At 41.8% G+C, this 21,288-nt stretch overlaps 1 protein-coding gene across 1 annotated transcript in view; it reads right to left on the bottom strand.

The window, feature by feature from the left end:
• Window positions 1–21,071, bottom strand: part of PIP4P2 (phosphatidylinositol-4,5-bisphosphate 4-phosphatase 2) — a 53,208-nt gene extending 32,137 nt beyond the window's left edge. Inside the window, exon 1 of the mRNA XM_026495771.4 lies at window positions 20,839–21,071. Coding sequence (XP_026351556.1) covers window positions 20,839–20,944 — 106 coding nt within the window. The 5' untranslated portion in view covers window positions 20,945–21,071. The remainder of the gene's footprint in view (window positions 1–20,838) is intronic.
• Between the last annotated feature and the right edge of the window lie 217 nt (window positions 21,072–21,288).

Consider the following 21,288-nt stretch of genomic DNA (forward strand, 5'->3'; position numbering starts at 1 on the left):
AGAATACAAACACACAGACACACACACACACAGAGTTTTTTGAGTCCTAAGTTTGCCGGATTGGGTAAAGGGTGGAAGCCCAGTTTCAGAATCATGCTTATCCACCAGAAGTATATATTTGTCGTGGAAGTCTGAGAAAAAGAATCTAAATGTACTACTCTGGAATGGGATTTCTAAAGGGGACTGTCTGACCCATTCTGTAGCTACCTCAATAACAGGCACAGGAGGCCCTTTGCAGGAAAGGTATTGACTCGAGTAAGGGCCACACCTCCACATATGATTCATGATTGAAGCCCCACTAAAGAGAACTGGTATTTCAACGGGCTTCCGTGATACTCTAAAACACAATCACAATAGCTAATCATGAAAAGAGTTATTTTTGAAATAGAGATTTTCTATCCACTGAATTAGATTCTGAACTCTGTTGTATTTTTTAAAGCATAGCACACCACGGTATGTTTAAAATCTGCATATTACCACCTGGCATCCTTGAGGTTTATCACATAGATTTTTTTTAGACTAGCAAAGGATTGGCAATAAGTGTTATTCATTTCAATGATTCATAATAAGGGGCACCTGGGTGGCTCAGTCGGTTGAAGCTCCAACTCTTGGTTTCAGCTCAGGTCATGATCTCAGGGTTGTGGGATTGAGCCCCCAGTTGGGCATCATGCCCAGCAGGGGCCGGTGTCTGCTTGGGATGCTCTCCCTCTGCCACTCCCTCCACTTGCACACACATGCTCTCTCTCTAAAATAAATAAATCTTTAAAAAAATAATAATAAATGGTTCATAATAAGCTGAATTTCCATAGCAGTCAGGCTGTGAAAGAGGCCACTTTGAAACGACAATACACATACATTTCTGGGAGGCTTCGACCAGAACACTGCCAAATACTGAACTTGAAAAGAAGCTATAGAAGTCTTCAATTATAGGGGCGCCTGGGTGGCGCAGTCGTTAAGTGTCTGCCTTCAGCTCAGGGCGTGATCCCGGTGTTCTGGGATCAAGCCCTACATCGGGCTTCTCCGCTGGGAGCCTGCTTCTTCCTCTCCCACTCCCCCTGCCTGTGTTCCTTTTCTCGCTGGCTGTCTCTCTCTCTGTCAAATAAATAAATAAAATCTTTAAAAAAAAAAAAAGAAGTCTTAAATTATAAAAATAGCTTTAAGTCCTTGAAAGAATTTGAGGTTGATCTAGAGTGACTTGTACTGTATTAATCAAGAAGGAAAAACAGGTTAAAGGAACAATGAGTCAACAGTACATCGGAGCCCTGGCAATTTGCAGATTATTTTATCAGATCTCCATAAAGAAGATATTGTTCTGGGAAAACAAATACATACCTCACTAGAACTTCTAGACACACTGCCTAGTGTTTAATAATAAATATTGCTTTAACAATTATTAGCATTATTAATAAAAGTAGTTTCCTCTCTTGCCTTTTCCTTGAGTTATGAAGTAACATGAAGTAGTTCTCCCATAATTCCCGGTCTCCATCTTATATAATATGACAGAAAAGAAATTTAAAGACAGAGAATTTCACAAAGAAAACAAGTGCATTGAGGATGGGGGGGAGGCCACACAGCAGCCAGTAAAGCCCATCTACTCCAACAGGAAAAAGCTTTGCTCAAAGGAATCTAAAAATCCCAATGGGGGATTAAAAACGCATTTAAAGTGCATCACAGCCAACAAACCCTGCGAATTTTTTCTCTAAGATTTGTACCACATAATTTTTAACCTGTCAAAAAAAAAGCTTTCGATTATGACAAAAATATGCTTGAATCTTTTGGAGGCTTGAAAAGAGGAGGAGGAGGAGGAAGAAAAGAAGAACAAGTGAGGATCAGAAATTTATGATGGGAGAGGCTGTAAATTCCATGAGAACAGAGTCGTGTCTGGCTTGTTCAGGACTGACTCACCAGCACTTGTCATAGTGCCTGGTTTATGGTAGATGTTCAGTGACTATTCATTGAATCAATCAATGATGGATGGATGGATGGATGGATGGATGGATGGATGGATGGATGGGGAATCACTGAAATTTATCAGACATATCTATTTCTCTTGGGAAAATAACACTAAGTGTATTACTGCTGCTCTCATTGAAGAGGAGCTTGGGTCCTAGCATTCGAGTAAGCCTCACTGAAAAAGGGGTCCCTACTACATAGAAGAATGCCCTCCAAATCATGCACTGCCAGAGGTGAGGCAGTCAGGAGACACTAGCCTGCCCACCAGATAAATGGAATCAGTCCAAGAGATCAATAGAATGACAGATGCTGCAGCCTAATTGCTCCACTAAACAGTGCTTCCAGGCCTATTGCCTCAATTTTCTGTCCATTACTTCAGCCCTAAGCTGATATAGAGATATGTCTTATACTTTAACCCAAGAAAAAATCTTCACCTATAACTCCATCTCCTTTTGTGAGGGACTTTTAATTTCAGAGATATATTCCAGTTAGTAAACCTGTAATAATTGGCAATTTAGATTGTTCATTCTCTCTCTTTTCACTTTAAAAGTCAACAGATCACAACTACCACACCTGTTTCAAATTTCTGCCCTGGATAAAGTCATCTCAGAACTCAGCATCACTTGATACTGAGAGCCACAAAAAGTCTCATTTTGGAAGAGTCTTACTATTTAAACATGGTCATTTTCTCTATGGGGTTTGCGTAAGTGAAAGATCTTTTTTTTCCTCCACGTGAGCAGTATTTGTTAGAGCAATAGTCCCCAATCCTGAAAAACTCCTTCAAAGTTCCAGAATTATACCTACCATGTTAGAAATTACAGCAATATTAGGAATTACATAGTCTAATTTCTTCAGCTTATGGAAGAGAAAACTGAAGCCTTGAAGGTTCAAACTTTTTTTTTTTTTTTTAATGATTTTTTATTATATTATGTTAGTCACCATACAGTACATCCCCGGTTTCCAATGTAAGGCTCAATGATTCATTAGTTCTGTATAACACCCAGTGCACCATGCAATACGTGCCCTCTTTACTACCCATCACCGGTCTATCCCATTCCCCCGCCCCCCTCCCCTCTGAAGTCCTCAGTTTGTTTCTCATAGTCCATAGTCTCTCATGTTTCATTCCCCCTTCTGATTACCCCCCCTTTCTTTATCCCTTTCTTCCCCTACTGATCATCCTAGTTCTTATGTTCCATAGATGAGAGAAATCATATGATAGTTGTCTTTCTCTGCTTGACTTATTTCACTTAGCATTATCTCCTCCAGTGCTGTCCATGTTGTAGCAAATGTTGAGAACTCGTTCTTTCTGATAGCTGAGTAATATTCCATTGTATATATGGACCACAGCTTCTTCATCCAGTCATCTGTTGAAGGGCATCTCGGCTCTGAAGGTTCAAACTTTTGAACAGATCTATATACAGCCTTCGGCAAAGTCAAGAGCCGACTGCACTCCCAGAGGTTTCTCCACAGTAACAGTGTCTCTCTTGGTGAATAATTTAATACAGGCAAAAACATAAGGACTAGTGAGAATTCTGTAGAAACACTTAGACAAGAATCAGATCTGAGCTAAAAGGGAAGAGGAGAAGGAAGACAGGGAAAATAAAAAATAGGACAGAGCATAAAAAAAGAATCCATTCATAATAATAAAAACCTTGTAGAAAAACCGAGACTCGTAAGAGACAATATGAAAGAATACGGATCACAAGGCATACATAATGGTCTTCCTGAAACACTCCAAAGGAACCATTATTATTCTGTAAACCCACAGGTGATCAAATTACATTTTCCCATCATAAACACAGACCTAATTTATCTATTTTATGCCAAACAGCCCTTTGTCTTGCTAATTCATCCTAGTGTATTAATCCGGACTTCTTCTTCTTCTTCTTCTTTTTTTTTTTTTTTTTTTTACCAGATATATCCTCCAGCATTTGAAAGGTTGGAATTGTTTTTGCTGGATTGCTCTGACCTTTCTCAGCTCAGTTATTCCTTTATAAGCCCCTTCAATGGCTACATCTTTCTGTTTCATTCACTTACTTCACTGATGCACTCTTTATATTCACCCCTTCAGGCCCTTGACAAAGATGTGGTATCAAATTGAAAAATGACCTCCAATTAAAATGAGATATTTTAGGACACTCTGATTACAGGATGAGCAAGCAAAGTATAAAGGGCCAGCCTGTGAGGAAAGCCCTGGCTGGCTTTTTTTCCTCCTTGGGATCTTTGTGGAGAATATGGATTAGGGACAGAGTGAGGCTGCCTGGTATGGGTTATCTACTTCCAGGGTAAAACCTCTCCAGTCCACTTATGCATTGAGAAGGGAAAGACCACCTTCTGTCCCTCCCATCTGTGAAACCAAAGAAAACTATTCTGGGAGACTCTTGGGTTCTTCTAGAACCATGAAACCCTCAGAAGGTTCCATCTGGCTGAAGTCAGCATGGAAGGGTAAATATGCTACTTAGGACGTTACTGACCCTTAGCTGCAAATCTACCCTTGTCTGCTTTGTCATGCTGGAGCTGAAACCCTGCAGACCACACTGTAGCTTTGCCAGCTGGCTGCAGGCTACATTCTGTGAACAGGAGGTGATAAAGGCAGCCTGCAAGGTTGGGGGAGGAGAAGGGACTTACAGCCCTCTCCCCAGGTGGACAGTCTTTCTCCAGAACTCAGGGACATCAGCACCAACTGGCCGGTGCCTCTTAGAAGTCCTGTCTCAGTTCTGCAGAACCGCACCTCTAAATAATTACATCTTAATGAGTCCAATCACTTCTCTCTGTTCTCTCAGCCCTAGACCTCATGGTAGCTGCTTCCTGCATTTGATACCTACTTGATACCTCAGGGTAGTAGTTTTACCTTTTAGTTACCTAGTTAACAACTTCATACCTAATTAACATTTCTATTATATTCTGTTGCGTGGTTTCTATCTTCAGGTCTTACAAAGTATGATCATGCCAAGAATAACCTCAGGAAATTGACCCTCAAAAATGGGATTGAAGGGGGGGGCTCAGTTGGGCATCTGACTTGATTTTGCCTCAGGTCCGATCTCAGGGTCATGGAATCAAGCCCTGCATCAGCTCCATGCTCACTGGGGAGTCTGTTTGAGATTCTCTCTCTCCCTATTCCTCTGACCCTCCCCCTACTCTCCCTCTCTCTCTCTCAAATAAATAAATAGTTCTTTTTTTAAAAAAATGGGATTGGAGAAATGGTTTGGTCATGCCTTGGGCTCAAATGCACTGCTGAGCTCCTTTACCAGTGGGACACAGTATGGTAGACATTGATGGCTTGCCGTGACATCCTGATGAATCAGATTACCCCCTGCAGATGCCTGTGATGTTCGTGGCTCCTTCACTAGACCATCACGGCAGTAATCATTACTATATAGACTGTGATATGGGTCGATTCCCATGAATACACTGGAACATTTATGGAAAGAAAATGAGAAGCTCTGGTCTTCAAATTCTCAGCTCAAGTCATGGTCAGAGAACCAGAGAATTTGTACTGCAGCCCTAAAAGTATCCCTTACATCCAGTTGTCACAGGGCTTATACTGCTGTAAATCAAACACAAATTTAATTTTGTAGATTGCAAAATTGTAACGTCAGGTAAATCCACACAGCCTTACCAAGTTCTCATGTGAAGGTTAGAACATTGACTGTGAAAGAATGGATCCCTGAAACATGGAAAAGGGGCATTTGGTTGTAGACAAACAGAGGTGAGAAGCCCCAAGTCACTCTGAGCCTCCCTTGTGAGTAGAAATCAGCTTCTTTCCTAGTGATTGAAGAGATGAGCCTTCCCTCACAGGAATGCTGCAGTTGTCTCACTAGTGGACAGCCATTCTCCTTGAGACACATCCTCACCGCTGGTTGGCTCAAAACACAGAACCAAGCTCAGATCTCAACACGTTCCACAGGACAAGCAGAATGCAGCAGCTTATACATCAAGAGAATTGCAAGGTTTTGAAAATATATATTGTCAGAAACCTGGGGAATGTGCGTGGGGGTAGATCCTAAGAGTTTTAAACCAAAGAGGATGGAACAAAGGAGTTGAGCCAAATTTAATCATATGGGTGCGCTTGCCAGAAGCTCTGGACTCGATGTTTGTTTTAAAGCTGGAAGTAGTTCTCTGTCAGTTTCCTTGTCTGTTGGTGAGACTTGGCCCTATATTCAATGGAGCTGTAATGGCAGAACATTCCTAGCATTGTGCAGAAGAAGAACCAAAGGCTTAGGGAGTTAGAACGCTGGAGTGAATTTATCAGATGAACCGCGCACGCCCACACCCGACTACACTGATTTGCTTATTTTCTACCTTGGACTCCCACTCCCGGGCAATCCTAGCTTCGTAACTGAGGAGGTGTGATACAAAGCCCCGCTGTAAGCTCTGATGCCAAAGTCCAGAGGCCTTCAGCTATATTCAGGAGGAAAGCAGCCGCCAGCCAGGCACACCGTGGTGGGTTCCCAGGAGTTAGTGCGCAGTCGGTGGGTCACGGGCATCTACTGCGTAGCAGGCGCAGTGTAGACGTACATCAGGAACACCGTGGGCAGTGAGACAGGCCCCAGGGCTTCAAGAGCTCATGTTCTTAACATGGGGAAAGACAGTAAAAGCGCAAGGACAGCTGGGGGTGGTAAGTGCTCTGATAAGCACATGCACAGGGGCTTTGCGAGCACAGAAGAGGGCGTCTAAATCTGATCGGGCCGAGTGTGTGTTGGGGTGCAGGGTGATGGCAAGGGGAGAGGAGGCTGGTGGTAGAGTCATTCTAGCACAGTTTAGCTTTCCTCCAGCACTGCAAACTTTCTCTAAATCGTTACCTTTAACTCCTTTCTCCAAACAGCAGCTCTGGAAAAACAGCCACACCTTATTGTGGTTGTAATATCAGCTTGGAACCAGTATCGAGCTACATCCGAATGCCTCCAATATTGCTTGTAAGAGCTCGTGTGTGCCCGTGGCAGACCCCCAAGGCAACAGCAAACCAGGCGTTCTTATCTAGCAGGTGATGAGGAAGACTGAATTCCACTCCGAGCTATTAGTCTGTTGTCCTTCCCTCCCTTTGTGGTCTCAGGCATTTGGGCCGAATCAAAACACTGCCACATAACTGGAGGTGCTGCCAAGAAATGCCCAGGGACCTGCCAATGACCAGTTCCTGGATGACAAAAGCTTCTGCTCTGATCTGTTTCTTATAAGGCAATATTTCTGCCTCATTCTAATAATGCATTTCATCTGTGTCAATAGTGCTTTCTTCAAGTATTGACAGTGAATAAGTTATGTATTCTTTTATTTATTTATTTATTTGACAGAGAGAGAGCACAAGCAGGGGGAGCAGCAGGGGAGAAGCAAGCTCCCCACTGAGCACGGAGCCTGGTTGGGGGTGGGGGGGGGTAGGTCGATCCCAGGACAGAGATCATGACCTAAGCTGAAGGCAGATGCTTAACCACACTGAGCCACCCAGGTGCCCCGTCATGTATTCTTCTTTCACTTTATCAACTACTGTGTTTATTTCTATTTCAAAAGACGCAATTTTTTTCTGACATGATTTATGTGAAATCATATTGTTTACATGCATGGCAGCATTCATAATTTGTTATTTGCAATATTGCTTCCAAGAAAGCCTGTGTTTCAAGAAAAACAGAAAGACACTTACTTTCGGTACAGAAAATCAAATTGTTGTTCCCAGGGCAAAAAACTTGCCTAGAAATTAAGAAACTCCTCCTATAGCCTAAGGAGGTAAAGAATTCCTATTCTGTCAGTCTTCCTAGACACCTCATTTTCACTACGTATCTACATTTCTAAAGACTGCGCATTTCTAAAAGAAAAAAAGACCCTCCTTTACATACAAAGTATACACACTAAATGATAACTTACAGGTTAAAAGTATTCATAAATTAGTTATAAAATATACTCAAATATAATTGAGCCCCAAATCTGTTACAAGACATTTTAGATAAGAGAGAATATGAGGAGGGAAAATGACCTCAGTACACGGGGAAGGGAAAAAAGTTCAACCGGATTTGTGACTTTATTTGCTTCAATATATGAAACAGCATGGCAGAATGTTAAGGTCCAACACAATCAGGGCACGGGGCTGGTTCAGTTGGCAGAGCATGTGACTCTTGATCTCGGGGTTGTGAGTTCAAACGCCACTTTGGGCATAGAGATTTTTTTTTTTAATTTTTTACAAAAGATTTTATTTATTTGTCAGAGAGAGTGAGTACGAGCACAAGCACAGGGAGTGGCAGGCAGAGGGAGAAGTAGCCTCCCCGCTAAGCAGCAAGGAGCCCAATGCGGGATCCCAGGACTCTGGGATCATGACCAGAGCCAAGGGCAGATGCTTAACCAACTGAGCCACCGAGGCGTCCCTAGAGATTACTTCAACAACAACAACAACAATAACAACAACAACACCCAAACCAAACCAGACCAAACCCGGGCACCTGGGTGGCTCAGTTGGTTGAGTGTCTGCCTTTGGCTCAGGTCATGATCCCAGGGTCCTAGGATAAAGTCCCACTGCTTCCCCCTCTCCCTCAGCCTGCTGTTCCCCCTGCTTGTGCTTGCTCGTGTGCGTGCTCTCTCTGTCAAATAAATAAATAAAATCTTAAAGAAAAAGAAAAACCCAAGGTCCAACATAATTAGATGGTAAGATATATGAATGACAATATTATACTCAATCTTTTTCTATCTTAAAGTATTTCACCCATTTAAAAAATGACCTAGGGATTAAAAGATTCTAGATGAAGTCAACAGTAATTTTGGAATTTGGCACGTATTCACCTTAAATCTAAGCAAAATCAGACACAAAAATGGAGTGAAATGCACTTCTAAAAAACCAATATTTATTTTTTTAAGCATACAGTAAGTGTATAAAGATATTTCATGAATAGTCCCTTAAATTTTTTTTTTTTTTAAAGATTTTATTTGTCTGACAAAGAGAGAGCACAAGCAGAGGGAACAGGGAGGGAGAGGGAGAAGCAGGCTCCCCACTGAGCAGAGTGCTGGACATGGGGCTTGATGATCTCAGGACCCTGGGATCATGACCTGAGCTGAAGGCAGACACTTAACCGACTGAGCCACCCAGGAGCCCAAAGTCCCTTAAATTCTAGTGCTTAGATATTTTTACTTCATGAGTTTAATTTCATTTCAAAATATAGAGATTGCTAAAGAAGTCCAGAAGTTAATCCAGGAGAGTAAGTTCCTCATTATAACCAGCAGAGGGTATGGCCCTGGAGCTCCCTCCTTTGCCATGCGGGCATTTCTAATGTGGAAGGAGATCTGGCTATCTGCTCTGCTGGGTCACTTTGCCTTTTGCTCTCCTGTTACTCAAGCTGCAAAACCTTCACTCCCTGAGTGACTTCAAAAATCCCCATCATGCCATCCTTTCTTGCTTTCTCAGTCTATCATTCATTCATTCGACATTTGTTGAGTGCCTAGATGTATAAGATCATTTGCAAGGGGTGATGAAAAGGACTCAGAGATGAAAGATGCAAGAACCCTATCTCCTTCCTTGTCTCCCTTGACAGGCTCACATACACAAATAAATATTAAGATATAGAATGGAGGGGCACTTCAGTGACTCAGTGGGTTAAGCATCCAACTCTTGATTTCTACTCAGGTCATGATGTGGGGGTTGTTGGATCAAGCCCTGTGTGGGGCTCCACGCTGAACATGGAGCCTGCTTGGGATTCTCTCTCTCCCTCCCCTCTGCCCCTCACTCCCTTTTCACGCTCTCTCTCTCAAAAACAAAAGATACACAATGGAAATGTTGAGAGATATTGCTTTGGGAACATAGATCTTTCTGTAATAGAGATTAGAAAGGATTACATGAAAGAAAATGGCTTTGAGGAATGGGTAGAACTTGAATGTTTTAGATTCCAAAATCCCTTTCCTACTCATTTACTCATAGGAAGTAAACAGGATATCCTTACCTAGAAAAGACTAGAAGTGGCTAATCAGTGATACCAGTATGAGGCAATGAGTATGGTCTTAAGGAAAAGCATGTACACCCAGCGATGTGTTTTCCATTTCAGGACCAGATCCCTCCCATTAAGACCTTGACAGGCTGGAGTAACAGACCAAATCAAACACACAGAAATGCAAGGTGCAAGTACAAGGACCCGTAGAGAGGTGGGGCGTGCTCTAAAACATGGCACTTAGGTCATCTTGTATTCGGGTATGTTTGCTAGTTTATTAATAACCTATGTCTTCATTTAGGGCTGGCAATGAATGCAAATACTCTTTTTTGAGCACGGCAAAGTATTCTATATAGAGAATCACCGGAACAGGATCCCTGAATTCTGTAAATATGAAAAATCATTTTCCTATAAATTTTTGAAATATTTTTGTATTAATTGGTAGACTCCATTCAGCTCAGTAGAAATCAGTGTGTTTTTTTTTGGGAAACATCCTATGGCCTAAGATTAATAATGACTCAGGTGTTTGTGAAAGTCTTCTCACTTTAAATCTACTCACTACCATCTCCATGTGTTGCTTCTCCTCTGGATTGTGAAATCGTAGCATTTAATCTCTGAAACTATAAAATTTCATCTTGTCACATACCTTCCCCTAAATTCTCCCTCTGTAGACATCACATGGTCAAATGTTGAACAATTAGAGGCTTTCTTGTACACGGTTTTTAAATCTCTATTATGAGTCTACCAAGCTTAAATATCTCAACTTGACAAAGTATGGAAGGAAGAAAGATTTTGCCATAACCTTTAGAAATACATGCTTTGCTAGAATGCTCTAACCAGTCATGTGCCAATACAAATACATTCTACAGAATAAAATACTGCATGCTCGTTGGGCTTCCAATGCTTAAAAGAGCCATGTAATATTCTTTAAAGTTCAATAAACTATCTTTCCAATATTCAAAGGATAAGGGAATAAGAATTGAAGTGAAAGAGTGAGGTAAGACGATAACCACCTATACAGTTATAGATAGATTCTCCTCGGTGTACCCAGATTCCTTACCAAGAACAACTGTGTCCTAGAATATAAAAGCAAAAAGGAACATACTAAATCACTCCTTCTCAGGTAGGAAACTGAGGCGCAGAGACGTAAAGAAACTATTCCAAGGTCAACAGCTGATCACTGGCAGAGAGAACTCAAGTGTCAGGTCCCACAGGCTAAACCATACCTGGTGGCAAGATCATCTCTGAGACTATAAAGGGATTTAGTTATACAAAGCTTGACAAACTTACCTGAAGGCTAGGAAGAGGAGCCATGCTTTCCATTTCTTTTGCACCTTTTTTGTTTTATTCTTACAGAGAAAGAGAAATTCGCTTTACAACAGCAATCAGGGAAAGGAAAGAATCTAGAAAAGTGCCAAAGCAACACAAACTCCAGTGTATCTCCCCGCCCCCCCCAAAAAAGTAGAGAAGTTCTCTCAAAAGAACAGAAAACAGCAGGTAGAATGTATTCCCTCTCAAGAGCTATTAAAGGGATGTCATTCCCAGAGTATGCAGCATCTCTTCAGCCTTACAAAAGTAAAACACAAAAGCGCTGAGCTCAAAGCTGTAACCAGTGTTGTCTGCTTTGACCCATTTGGATCACTTCCCGGATAGTTGCTTATTGCCCTCAAAGACAGTCATGAACATCCATCTGGCTAACTTGCCTCTCTAACATCTGTATTCATCTGGCTAACATCTGTATCCATCTGGCAATCTTCAAGACTCTAACAGAATGCTCTACACTAAAAGTTTGACATTCCGGAAAACAACATGCAGAGTCCTTGGAAATAAATGGGGACTCGAGAACATCACCTCTCACCACAGTGAAGTGTTATCACATGGATGATAAATAATTACTGAATAAAATTTACCCTCCAGCCCTAATGTCTCTCACACTCCAGACTTATGCATCCAACTGCCTACCTGACACCTCCAACGAAGTGAGGACTAACGGTACTTCAAACTCAATGTGTCTAAAACAGAATGTTGATTTCCACTGTTCTTCTTCCCCCCACCCCACATACCTGACTCCTGCTCCTGTCTGTCTATCTTAGAAAAAAGCACAGTTTTTCCTAGTTGCTTGGGTCAGTCCTGGAGATTTGTGATTTCTTTCCATCCATCTTTACTCCATCAGCAAGTCCCGCTGCTCTATGCTTAACTGTGTCCTGAATCCAGCCACATCCCACCGTTTCCATCACCTCCACCCTGGGTCAGACCACCATCACCTCTTGACTATGCCTCATTAACAGCCTCCTGATTAGTCTCATGTCTTCTTAGTCTCTTCTTAACTTCCCCCCCAAGAATCCATTCTCCACATACCAACCAGGATGACTTTCCTTCTTTTTTAAGGGGGGGTGGGCAGAGGGAGTGGGAGAGGGAATTGTGAACAGATTCCACGCCCAGCGTGGAGGTGGATGCGGGGCTTCATCTCACAACCCTGAGATCATGTCTTGAGCGGAAATCAAGAGTCAGACACTTAACTGACTCAGCGACCCAGGTGCCCCCAGGATGATTTTCTTAAAAAACTATTTCATGTCTCTCCTTTGCTCCAAACACTCCATGGCTTCCCTTTATCCTCAGAACACAGCCACATCTCTGACAGTGACCCACAAAATCTCCTTTGTCTTCCCTAGTCCAGTCCCCCACACTTAGCCCCTAAGTCACCACACTCTGGCCCACTGCCCTCCATGTTCTGAAACAGCGTCATGTTTTATACTTGCTGTTCCAGTGGCCTGGCACACTCCTCCTCTGTCTTCCAATGGTTCATGCCAACTAATTTTTCAGGTCTCTGAGCAATTGTCCTCTCTGAAGTCTCTTTCCCAAAGCAATGTGAAACACTCCCCACACAGCCAGTCACTCTCCAGCCTCATGCCCTGCTTTATTTTCTTCGCTCTTGGAAATTATAGCGCTCACTGGATGTATCTCTAACTGGAATGTAAGCTCCCAGGAATCTGGAACAGTATAATGGGCACTCAAATATTTGAAAGGATGTCTGCATGAAACAGGTCTTGATTAATGTATTAAAGATGCTGGATAGAGCCAGGAGGAAATGTGGGCATTATAAAATAGAATAAAAAAATCACGGAGACTGATGCCTGCCAAATAATAGGAAAGGATTAGAATAGGAAATGGGCTTGCCACAATACTGGGAAACTGGAAGCATACACCCTTCACCAATGTTTGGGCTCTATTTTTCCTTAACGATGTGGCCTCAGTGAAGCAGACTTTGATTCAAGAACCGATTTCAAAAAATTCTCCTAACTCAGCTTCAGCATGTCACAAAATCAAGCTTCAGCAAGACCCTCCTGGCTCAGTATCACAGCTGGTGCACACCCCCACTGAGGCCTTCATTGAGTGGCGGGTAGCTGCTCTCAAATAGGCTGCATCTCTTTCCAATCGTTGTGACAACCTGGCTTCAGCGGGTTTCACGATCCTTGGCAAATAAAATGAAAATCTAATCTTACAGTGGGTTGTGCATGTGGTGTAGGTCCCTGGGTCTGCATCCTCTTTTCCTGCCAGTCCACAGCCAACCCTATACTCTGCAAGGATGCAAGGAGGTTCAGAAATTTAACAGACTGCCCAAATATATTCAAGAACTCTAACTCAGTGCAACGGATTGAACCTTTATGTCCCCTCAAAATTCAGGTTGAACCTCTAAACCCCAAAGTAATGGTAGTAGGAGGTGGGGCCTTTGGGAGGTAATTGGGTCATGAGAGTGGAGCTCTCATGCATGAGTTTAGTGCTATTAGGAAAGGAATGAGAGAGAGAGAGAGCTCTCATGCTCTCTCTCTACCATGTGAGGAGGATACAAGAAGTCAGCACTGTGCAACCTGGAAGCCAGCTCTCACCAGACACCAAATCTGTTGGCACTTTGATCTTGGACCTCTCAGCCTCCAGAACTGTGAGAAATAACTGTTTGGTGTTTAAGCCCCGCCATGTATGGTATTCTGTGATAGTAGCCTGAACTAAGACACTCAATAAAACTCTAGTCGAGTACAGAACATAGTTCGAAGTGAAATGAGACTTTGCCCCACTTTAAACTAAGGCACCATTTCTAACTTTAGATTTCTTCAGGTAGAGGACAGAAGAGGATCACTAACAATATACCTTATTTACTATACAGTTGCTAAGTGAGAAATACAGGAGTACGTAGTAAATAATTTATCTCTTAAACCAGAAGCCAATTTATTTTCTAGCCACCGAAAACATTTTCTCAAGCAATTTCAAATTTATTCATTTTTAAAAAGTGAAATAAAGGTGAAAAGAAAAGGACAAGGCCTTTCTAATTATGTTTCATAGGAAACCTAAGTGTTTCAAAATAAAGGAATATTAGCCTCTTCCTGGAAGTGAAGTGGCTTTGAAGTGATTTTACAATTAAAATATATCTATATGAGACTATTACATTAGATGGAAATGAATAATTCTTCAATTCTTTACAAAGGATTTGAATATAAACACAGAAACAACTCTCACTGAGGTCACTAATTCAAAAGACATTTTTGAGTCCTTATCTATTCACTCTTTTTTGCAGCTTTTGACATGTTTGACCACTCCTTTCTTGAAGTGTTCTCTTCTCCTTGACTCTGTGATATTAGTCTTTTGGTATTCCTCCAACTTGCCTGGGAGCTACTTATCAGTCTTCTTCTTTCTCTAACTAGTCATTGAATGTGGGAGTTTCTCAGAGCTTTGTCCTAGGCTCTCTTTTCATTTTATTTATTCTCCCTCAGTAGTCTCATACATAGCTTCCCAAACTTTTTTACATTTCAGTACACAGAAAGTGACAATATGTTTACAGCTATGCAGAGCTGGAGGCCTGTGGCCTAGAGGCTTCTGCCGTTCTAAGAATTGAGGAGAACCAGTATCTTAACCCCTATACGTTCTATCTCAGCACATTGCGTGGCACACCGGTGGGGCCTTGGGAAGCTCTGAACCAACATCCATATATTTAGCTGTTACCAATATGCAAATAACACAATTTTATATTTTTCAGCCCAGGCCTCATTTTTCTGGTCTCAATCTGTGGATGCAACTATCTGCCGTCTCTTCTTGGATATTTGCAAACATCTTAAATGTATCATATCTAAAACTAAGCTCATGATCTGCATTTCCCCAAACCTGATGCTCTTCTGGTGTTCTCTGTGTCAGTGTGGGCAACCACACCATCAGGCTGTGGACACCAGAACTCTGGGAGATATCCTGGCCACTTCCCTCTCACTCTCACAGTCCATCTACCATCAAGCCATCTCTACTTCCTTTACATCATCTGTCTCTCCACCTCCACCACCACCTGGGTCCACGCTATCACCACGGTTTTTCAGATCTGCCTGAATCACACAGTAGCCACTCGAGTCATCTACCCTCATCGACCCTTGCTCCCCTCTCATCCACTCTCTAATCCAGAAATAGAGTGATGTAAAAATAATAAAAATTGACATTACTCTGGGGCACCTGGGAGGCTCAGTTGGTTAAGCCTCTGCCTTTGGCTCACTGGGATCAAGCCCTGCATCAGGCTCCCTACTCAGTGGGGAGTCTGCTTCTCCCTCTCCCTCTGCAGCTCCCCCTGTTTGTGCTTGCTGTCTCTCTCTGTCAAATAAATAAAATCTTTTTTAAAAATAGCCATTTTTCTAAAGAAGACATACAGCTGGCCAACAGACACATGAAAAGATGCTGAACATTACTAGTCATCAGGGAAATGCAAATCAAAACCACACTGAGCTATCACCTTACACTAGTAAGGAAGGCTAGTATCAAAAACACAAGAAACAAGAATTGTTACTAAGGATGTAAAGAAAAAGGAACCCTTGTGCATTGTTGGTGGGAATGTAAGTTGGTACAACCACTGTGGAAAACAGTATGGTTTCTCAAAAAATTAAAAATAGAAATAGTACACGATCCAGTAATTCCATCCACTCCTGGGTATTTACCAAAAGAAAATGAAAACACTAATTCAAAAAAGATAGATGCACCCCTATGTTTACTGCAGCATTATTTACAATAGTTAAGATATGGAAACAACCTAAGTGTCCATCAATACAGGAATGGATAAAGAAGATGTGGTATGTATACACACACACACACACACACACACACACTCAAATATTATTCAGCCATAAAAAAAGAACAAGATGTTGCCATTTTTGACAATATGGATGGACCAAGAGGGTATTATGCTAAGTGAAATAAGACAAAAACAAATACCATATGACCTCACTTATATATGGAATCTAAAAAAAAACAAAACAAATAGCAGAAACAGACCCATAAATACAGAGAACAAACTGATGGTGGCCAGAGGGTGAGGCGGTAGGAGGGTAGGCAAAATGGAGAAAGGGGAGTGGGAGATACAGGCTTCCAATTATGGAATTAATAAGTCACATGGATAAGAGGTACAGCACAGGGAATATAATCAATGGTACTGTAATAGTGTTGTATGGTGACAGATGGTAGCCACATGTGTGGTGAGATACCATATCATAAATACTAATCACTGTGTTCTTCACCTAAAATGAATTAACATTGTGTGTCAACTATATTTCAATTTAAATAATGAAAATATAATAATAATAAAGATCTAACCAGATCATCCCTTTACTGAAGGCAAAATTTCTCAATGTGACCGATAACACCCTGCATGGACTGAGCAATACTTACTGTTCTGGTCATCTGTTGCTGCAGAACAAACCACCCCAAAACTTAGTGACTTAAAACAAGAGTTTAAGACTACCTTTCATGATTCTGTGGATTGTTCTGCCTAAGCTGAATGGTAATCATCTAGAATCAATCATGCAGGTACAATAAGAATTTGGCTTGGGTTGGAATCATCTGAAGGCCCAACTGGGCTGGGCATCCAAGATGTCTTCTTCACTCCCACGTCTGAGAGCTGGTCATGCATCCCTCTCTCCATGTGGTCTCCCCACATGTCTACTTAGGGATTCCTCAAAGCAAGGTAGTCTCAGTGCATTCAAATTCTTACAAGACAAGTTATTTTCTTCAAGGTGCACTTTATAAGAGACAAGGCGAAAGCTGCAAGACCTCTTATGACCTAGTCTCCAAAGTCATTCAGCTCTCTTTTACTTTATTCTGTAAGTCAAAATTGAATCACAGGGTCATTCCAGATTCAAGGAGGGGACCCATCCAAGGATTTGAATATCAAAAAGTATGGCTCTTTGGAGGCAGGGGTGGATCTCTGGAGACCATCAACCACCCACTTCTCCAATCCCATTTTGCAATATATTCCCTATTGGTGCTTTCACTTTAGCCACACTGGCCTTGTTTCAGTTCCTCGTACTTACCATACTCTATCCTCCTAAAGGCTTTTGTACATACTGTTTTTTTAGTCTGGAATGTTCTTCCAGTACTCCCTTTGCCAAGTTCAATTTTAAAAACCTCAATGAAGGCTCAGGAAAGCTTTTCCTGTCTTCCCTAACCAGGTTAAATCTTTATATTATATATTTTCATGGCACTGGATACATTCCTGGCCTGTCCTCATCCCCACTGCACTTTGCATTTATTCAAATGATTATGTAATTTATGTCTCAATATCCCCCATTAGACTAGAAGAGGGTTCATATCCGTTTTTCCCATCCTACCACACAGAGCTTGGCTAGTACTCAAATATTTATTTGCTGAATGAATGACAGAAATAAACTAGGTAAATGAAACTGTCTCTGTATAACAATTCCTTTAAAATTATAGTGAAGTAGATAATCACATTCCTGTAGTAAATACATAATTAGACAACCTCAAATATAAACTGTTTTCACAGAGGAAGTCTCATAAATGTAAAGGTCATATTCTTTTGCCATATCCTACCTATAAAATTAGCAGATAATAAAGAAATCAATTAAATATAGCCAAATTGTGTAAGTTGTGTGGTATTTTTTCTAATCTTTTTATCAAATGAGCCTAAAACTCTTTGATTTTCATTTCCACACCTTAACAAAAGCTGACACATGTACCAAACAGAGCATTTTAATCACAGGAAAGGTGATCTCCTACTCTATGCAGGAATCCAATATCGACAGTAAAGACCACGAGCAGCACTCCACTTAGAAACCCAGGTGGACAATTATACAGACCACACAAGATTCTCAATGTGCTAAAACCAAATGCAAAATACTGCTTCCCACTGCATTTTCAACAACCTGCCTATAAATAAATACTTCACCAACTTTCCACTTAATGGAATATTTCATCCCGGAGTAAGAGCTAGCATTCCTGTTCTTAGATGGTGACACAAATAAAGTATTTGATTGGAGAAAATATTCACTAGTTATGGCTCTTAACTACTTAAAAAAAAAAGTCTGGGCAATTATGAATGATATTATAAACCAAAGTTCATTATCAAAAAGTACATTCTATTCTGGTCTTTTGAATCCCAACCTTCAACTCTAATTCTTGTCAACTACTGAAAACATCTGGTCTAGCGACAGAGTGCTTCCTACAGTAGTAATTCAGGCCCGTGTTTCTTTATTCCTTTTTCCTCCCTTCAACATGGGCTCCAGTAAGGGATGGGTTTGGTCAGTTTTGTTGACCTAGAGCAATCTCTGGCACATCATGCTGCCCAATGAATCAACGAATGAGTAAATAACATTGGTCTCCTAGAATCAGATCTTATACATTACTCAAAATCTTTATGAAGATGCTTGTTATCTAAGAAAAGATACTCTGACAAAAATGCCAATACACCAAATGTCTTTGCTTCTCACTTATCCTTCTTGCTTCCTAGGTATTATGCTACATGAAATTAGTGTTTCTAATTATCTAACCTGTCTTATTCACCAGTTTAAAAAAACAAAAACAAAAAACCCAACCATATTCTACCATAAGGCAGAAAAGGCTTTTTGCTAAATCATTTGTTAAAAACAAGATAACAGGCTCAAAATGGAGGCACTTATGCTAAGCTCCCCATCACCAAACAGAGACTTAATTACACTTTTGGCTTCTTCCAGAAATGGAATCTTAAAGTCAGGCAGAAACTACCTTATTAGCACTAGTGAGGTCATCTGCCTGATAGACCACTGCCATCCCTTAGAGGAAAATGATCTTGCCACAACCAATCCACTTTTTGCTAGTATAATTTCCTTTTCCCCACTCCCTTCTGCCTATGGAAGTCTTTCATTTAGTACACCTTTTTGAAGCTCTTTCTCTCTGCCAGATGGGATGCTATAGAGTCACGAATCATTAAATAAAGCCCATAAGATCTTTAAAATGTACTCAGTTGAATTTTGTTTTTTAATACATTGAATTTCTTCAGTTATTTAGCTACCTGGAATGAAACTTCTTTTTCTCAGTGGCTGAGCTGCAATTTGTACCTTATTGAGCAGGTCCATGAGCGTGAATATTTTTGTGGAATAATTTAGCCACTATGACTAAAAATACAAAAACAAAGATATAGGATAGAGGGCATGAAAATCTGTTATAGGACAGTTGCATAAATCCAAACTTTGTCTTTTAATAAATTGCAAATATTTTGCCTTAAAGGGTGATTTGATGAAGCTGAAACATTCGTTTATAAGTAAACATACTCTAGACCATCCAATTTAAATAACAGTAAAATATTAATATCAAATTTGTACATTAAAGGAAATTTCCCCCAACTGATGTCCGCTGACACAAGCTTAATACAAACATGACTTGTGGGTTTTTCGGTACATGAGTCTCTGTTCCATTTTGCACCTTATTTCTCAACTCATTGATCACACTGAATGATTCACAGCTAAACATCTTTTTCCTTTGTCCTGCTTCTTGTTAGGTGTTGGTTAAGACCTAAATTGTTCCTTTTCAAGTTGTAATGCATGAAGTGGAAATTTTAAGTACTAAACAAGTTCAACCTGCTCTACAACTGCTCCAATTCCAGACTTGAACTTAGAAAAAGTTGTGTCACAAGAAACATGATCTGCCTATATTTTCAAAAGTATTAGCACCTGTCTCCTTGGGTTTTTAAGCTCCTCTCATATTCAGCCAAAAAGGGAGAGAGATGCACTTAGGCTACATTTGCAAGTGCCATATTTGACCATTCTTTCCATAACTCTAAGTGGTTTGTTCAAGTCTTGCTATCCCTTTTCTATAAATCCTGACTCCGCCTTCTTTCTACTATAGAAAGCCACTAAAAGGCTTCGAACAAAGATAAATCTTTGAATAGTTTGCTAAACAACCCCCCTACACGCACACACTTCTTCAGATCCCACGGCTATCAAGTCTTTTTTGATTCCATCTTGAATAAATAGAAATACATGCAGGATTAACTTGGGTTACTTTTAGAAGTAAGTTCCTTTCAATCTCACCCAGATATGCATCAAAAATATTACATCCTCCTTTCTGTTCTTCTTCATTCACCACTAAAGCTAACACATACTCCTTAGAAAGGGGAGTAATAAGGGAGGGCAGGAATTTCAGACATATTAGGAATATTGATTAATTCTATTCCTTTTGGTAAGACAATTCCCTGATTGAACAGAGAGCACTGGTGGGGGGATATATGCATATTTTTCCAGCTAAGCCCTTTCAAGGACAGATCCCAAGGTGAGCAGTACTAGGGGTTTCTCGGCAACCTGAAAGGATTTATGAATGATTGTGAAAGATTTGCACCTCCTCCAGCTGCACTTAGGGGCTGCTCCAAAACGGTAAAGCCCAACCTGGGAAATTCATGTCACATCCTGTATCCCTGGGTAAGAAGTGGTGAAATACACACAGACACACACACCCCAGAGGGTGAGAAGGGGTGAAATACACGCACACGCACACACTCACGCTCACACCCCACCCTACCCCACCAAAAGCCCTGCGGGGAAGCTCTCCGGCAAGCAGGCTGTGGCTGGGGAAGGCGCAGTCAGCATCCCTCTCTTGCAGCCCAAGTGAGAGGCTCTCCTCCACCTCGGAGCCAGAGCTCCCGGGTCTTTAGCATTCTAGGCTTTTCCTTACGAAGTAGAAAGGTCCATGCTGGCCTTACCTCTGGGGCTGCTCTCCTGTAAGTACGGCGGGGCCGTGGGGGTGACATTTCCCGAGTGGGATGCTGACAGCAGAGGCGAGCGTTCGTCCACCCCATCCGCAGCCATGACTGCTGCAGCAGCGGCGGGGCCGGGGGGAGGCTGAGCCGGGGGCTGCGGCTCCCGCGGAGGTGGTGGCTAGTGCTGCCGCCGCCGCTGCCGCTGCTGCCGCCTCCGGGAGGACCCGGGATGTGTCACAAGGCAGGAGGCTGGGGGAGGGGAGGGTGCGGGATCGGGAGGCGGGGGAAGGGAAGCGCGCTGGGAAGCCTGTCTGGGGGAGGGGAGGGGAGAAAGAAAGAAGGAGCCCGGAGAGGGGAGGATGGGAGCAGGGGAGGAGGAGGAGCCGGGGAACACAGTAGGGCTGCCCGGGAAAGGCGGGGAAGGGAAGGTACGGAGTAACCGAAAGAGGGGCG

The sequence above is a fragment of the Ursus arctos genome, unplaced genomic scaffold, assembly GCF_023065955.2.
Source record: "Ursus arctos isolate Adak ecotype North America unplaced genomic scaffold, UrsArc2.0 scaffold_6, whole genome shotgun sequence".
In the NCBI taxonomy this organism is placed as follows: Eukaryota; Metazoa; Chordata; class Mammalia; order Carnivora; family Ursidae; genus Ursus; species Ursus arctos.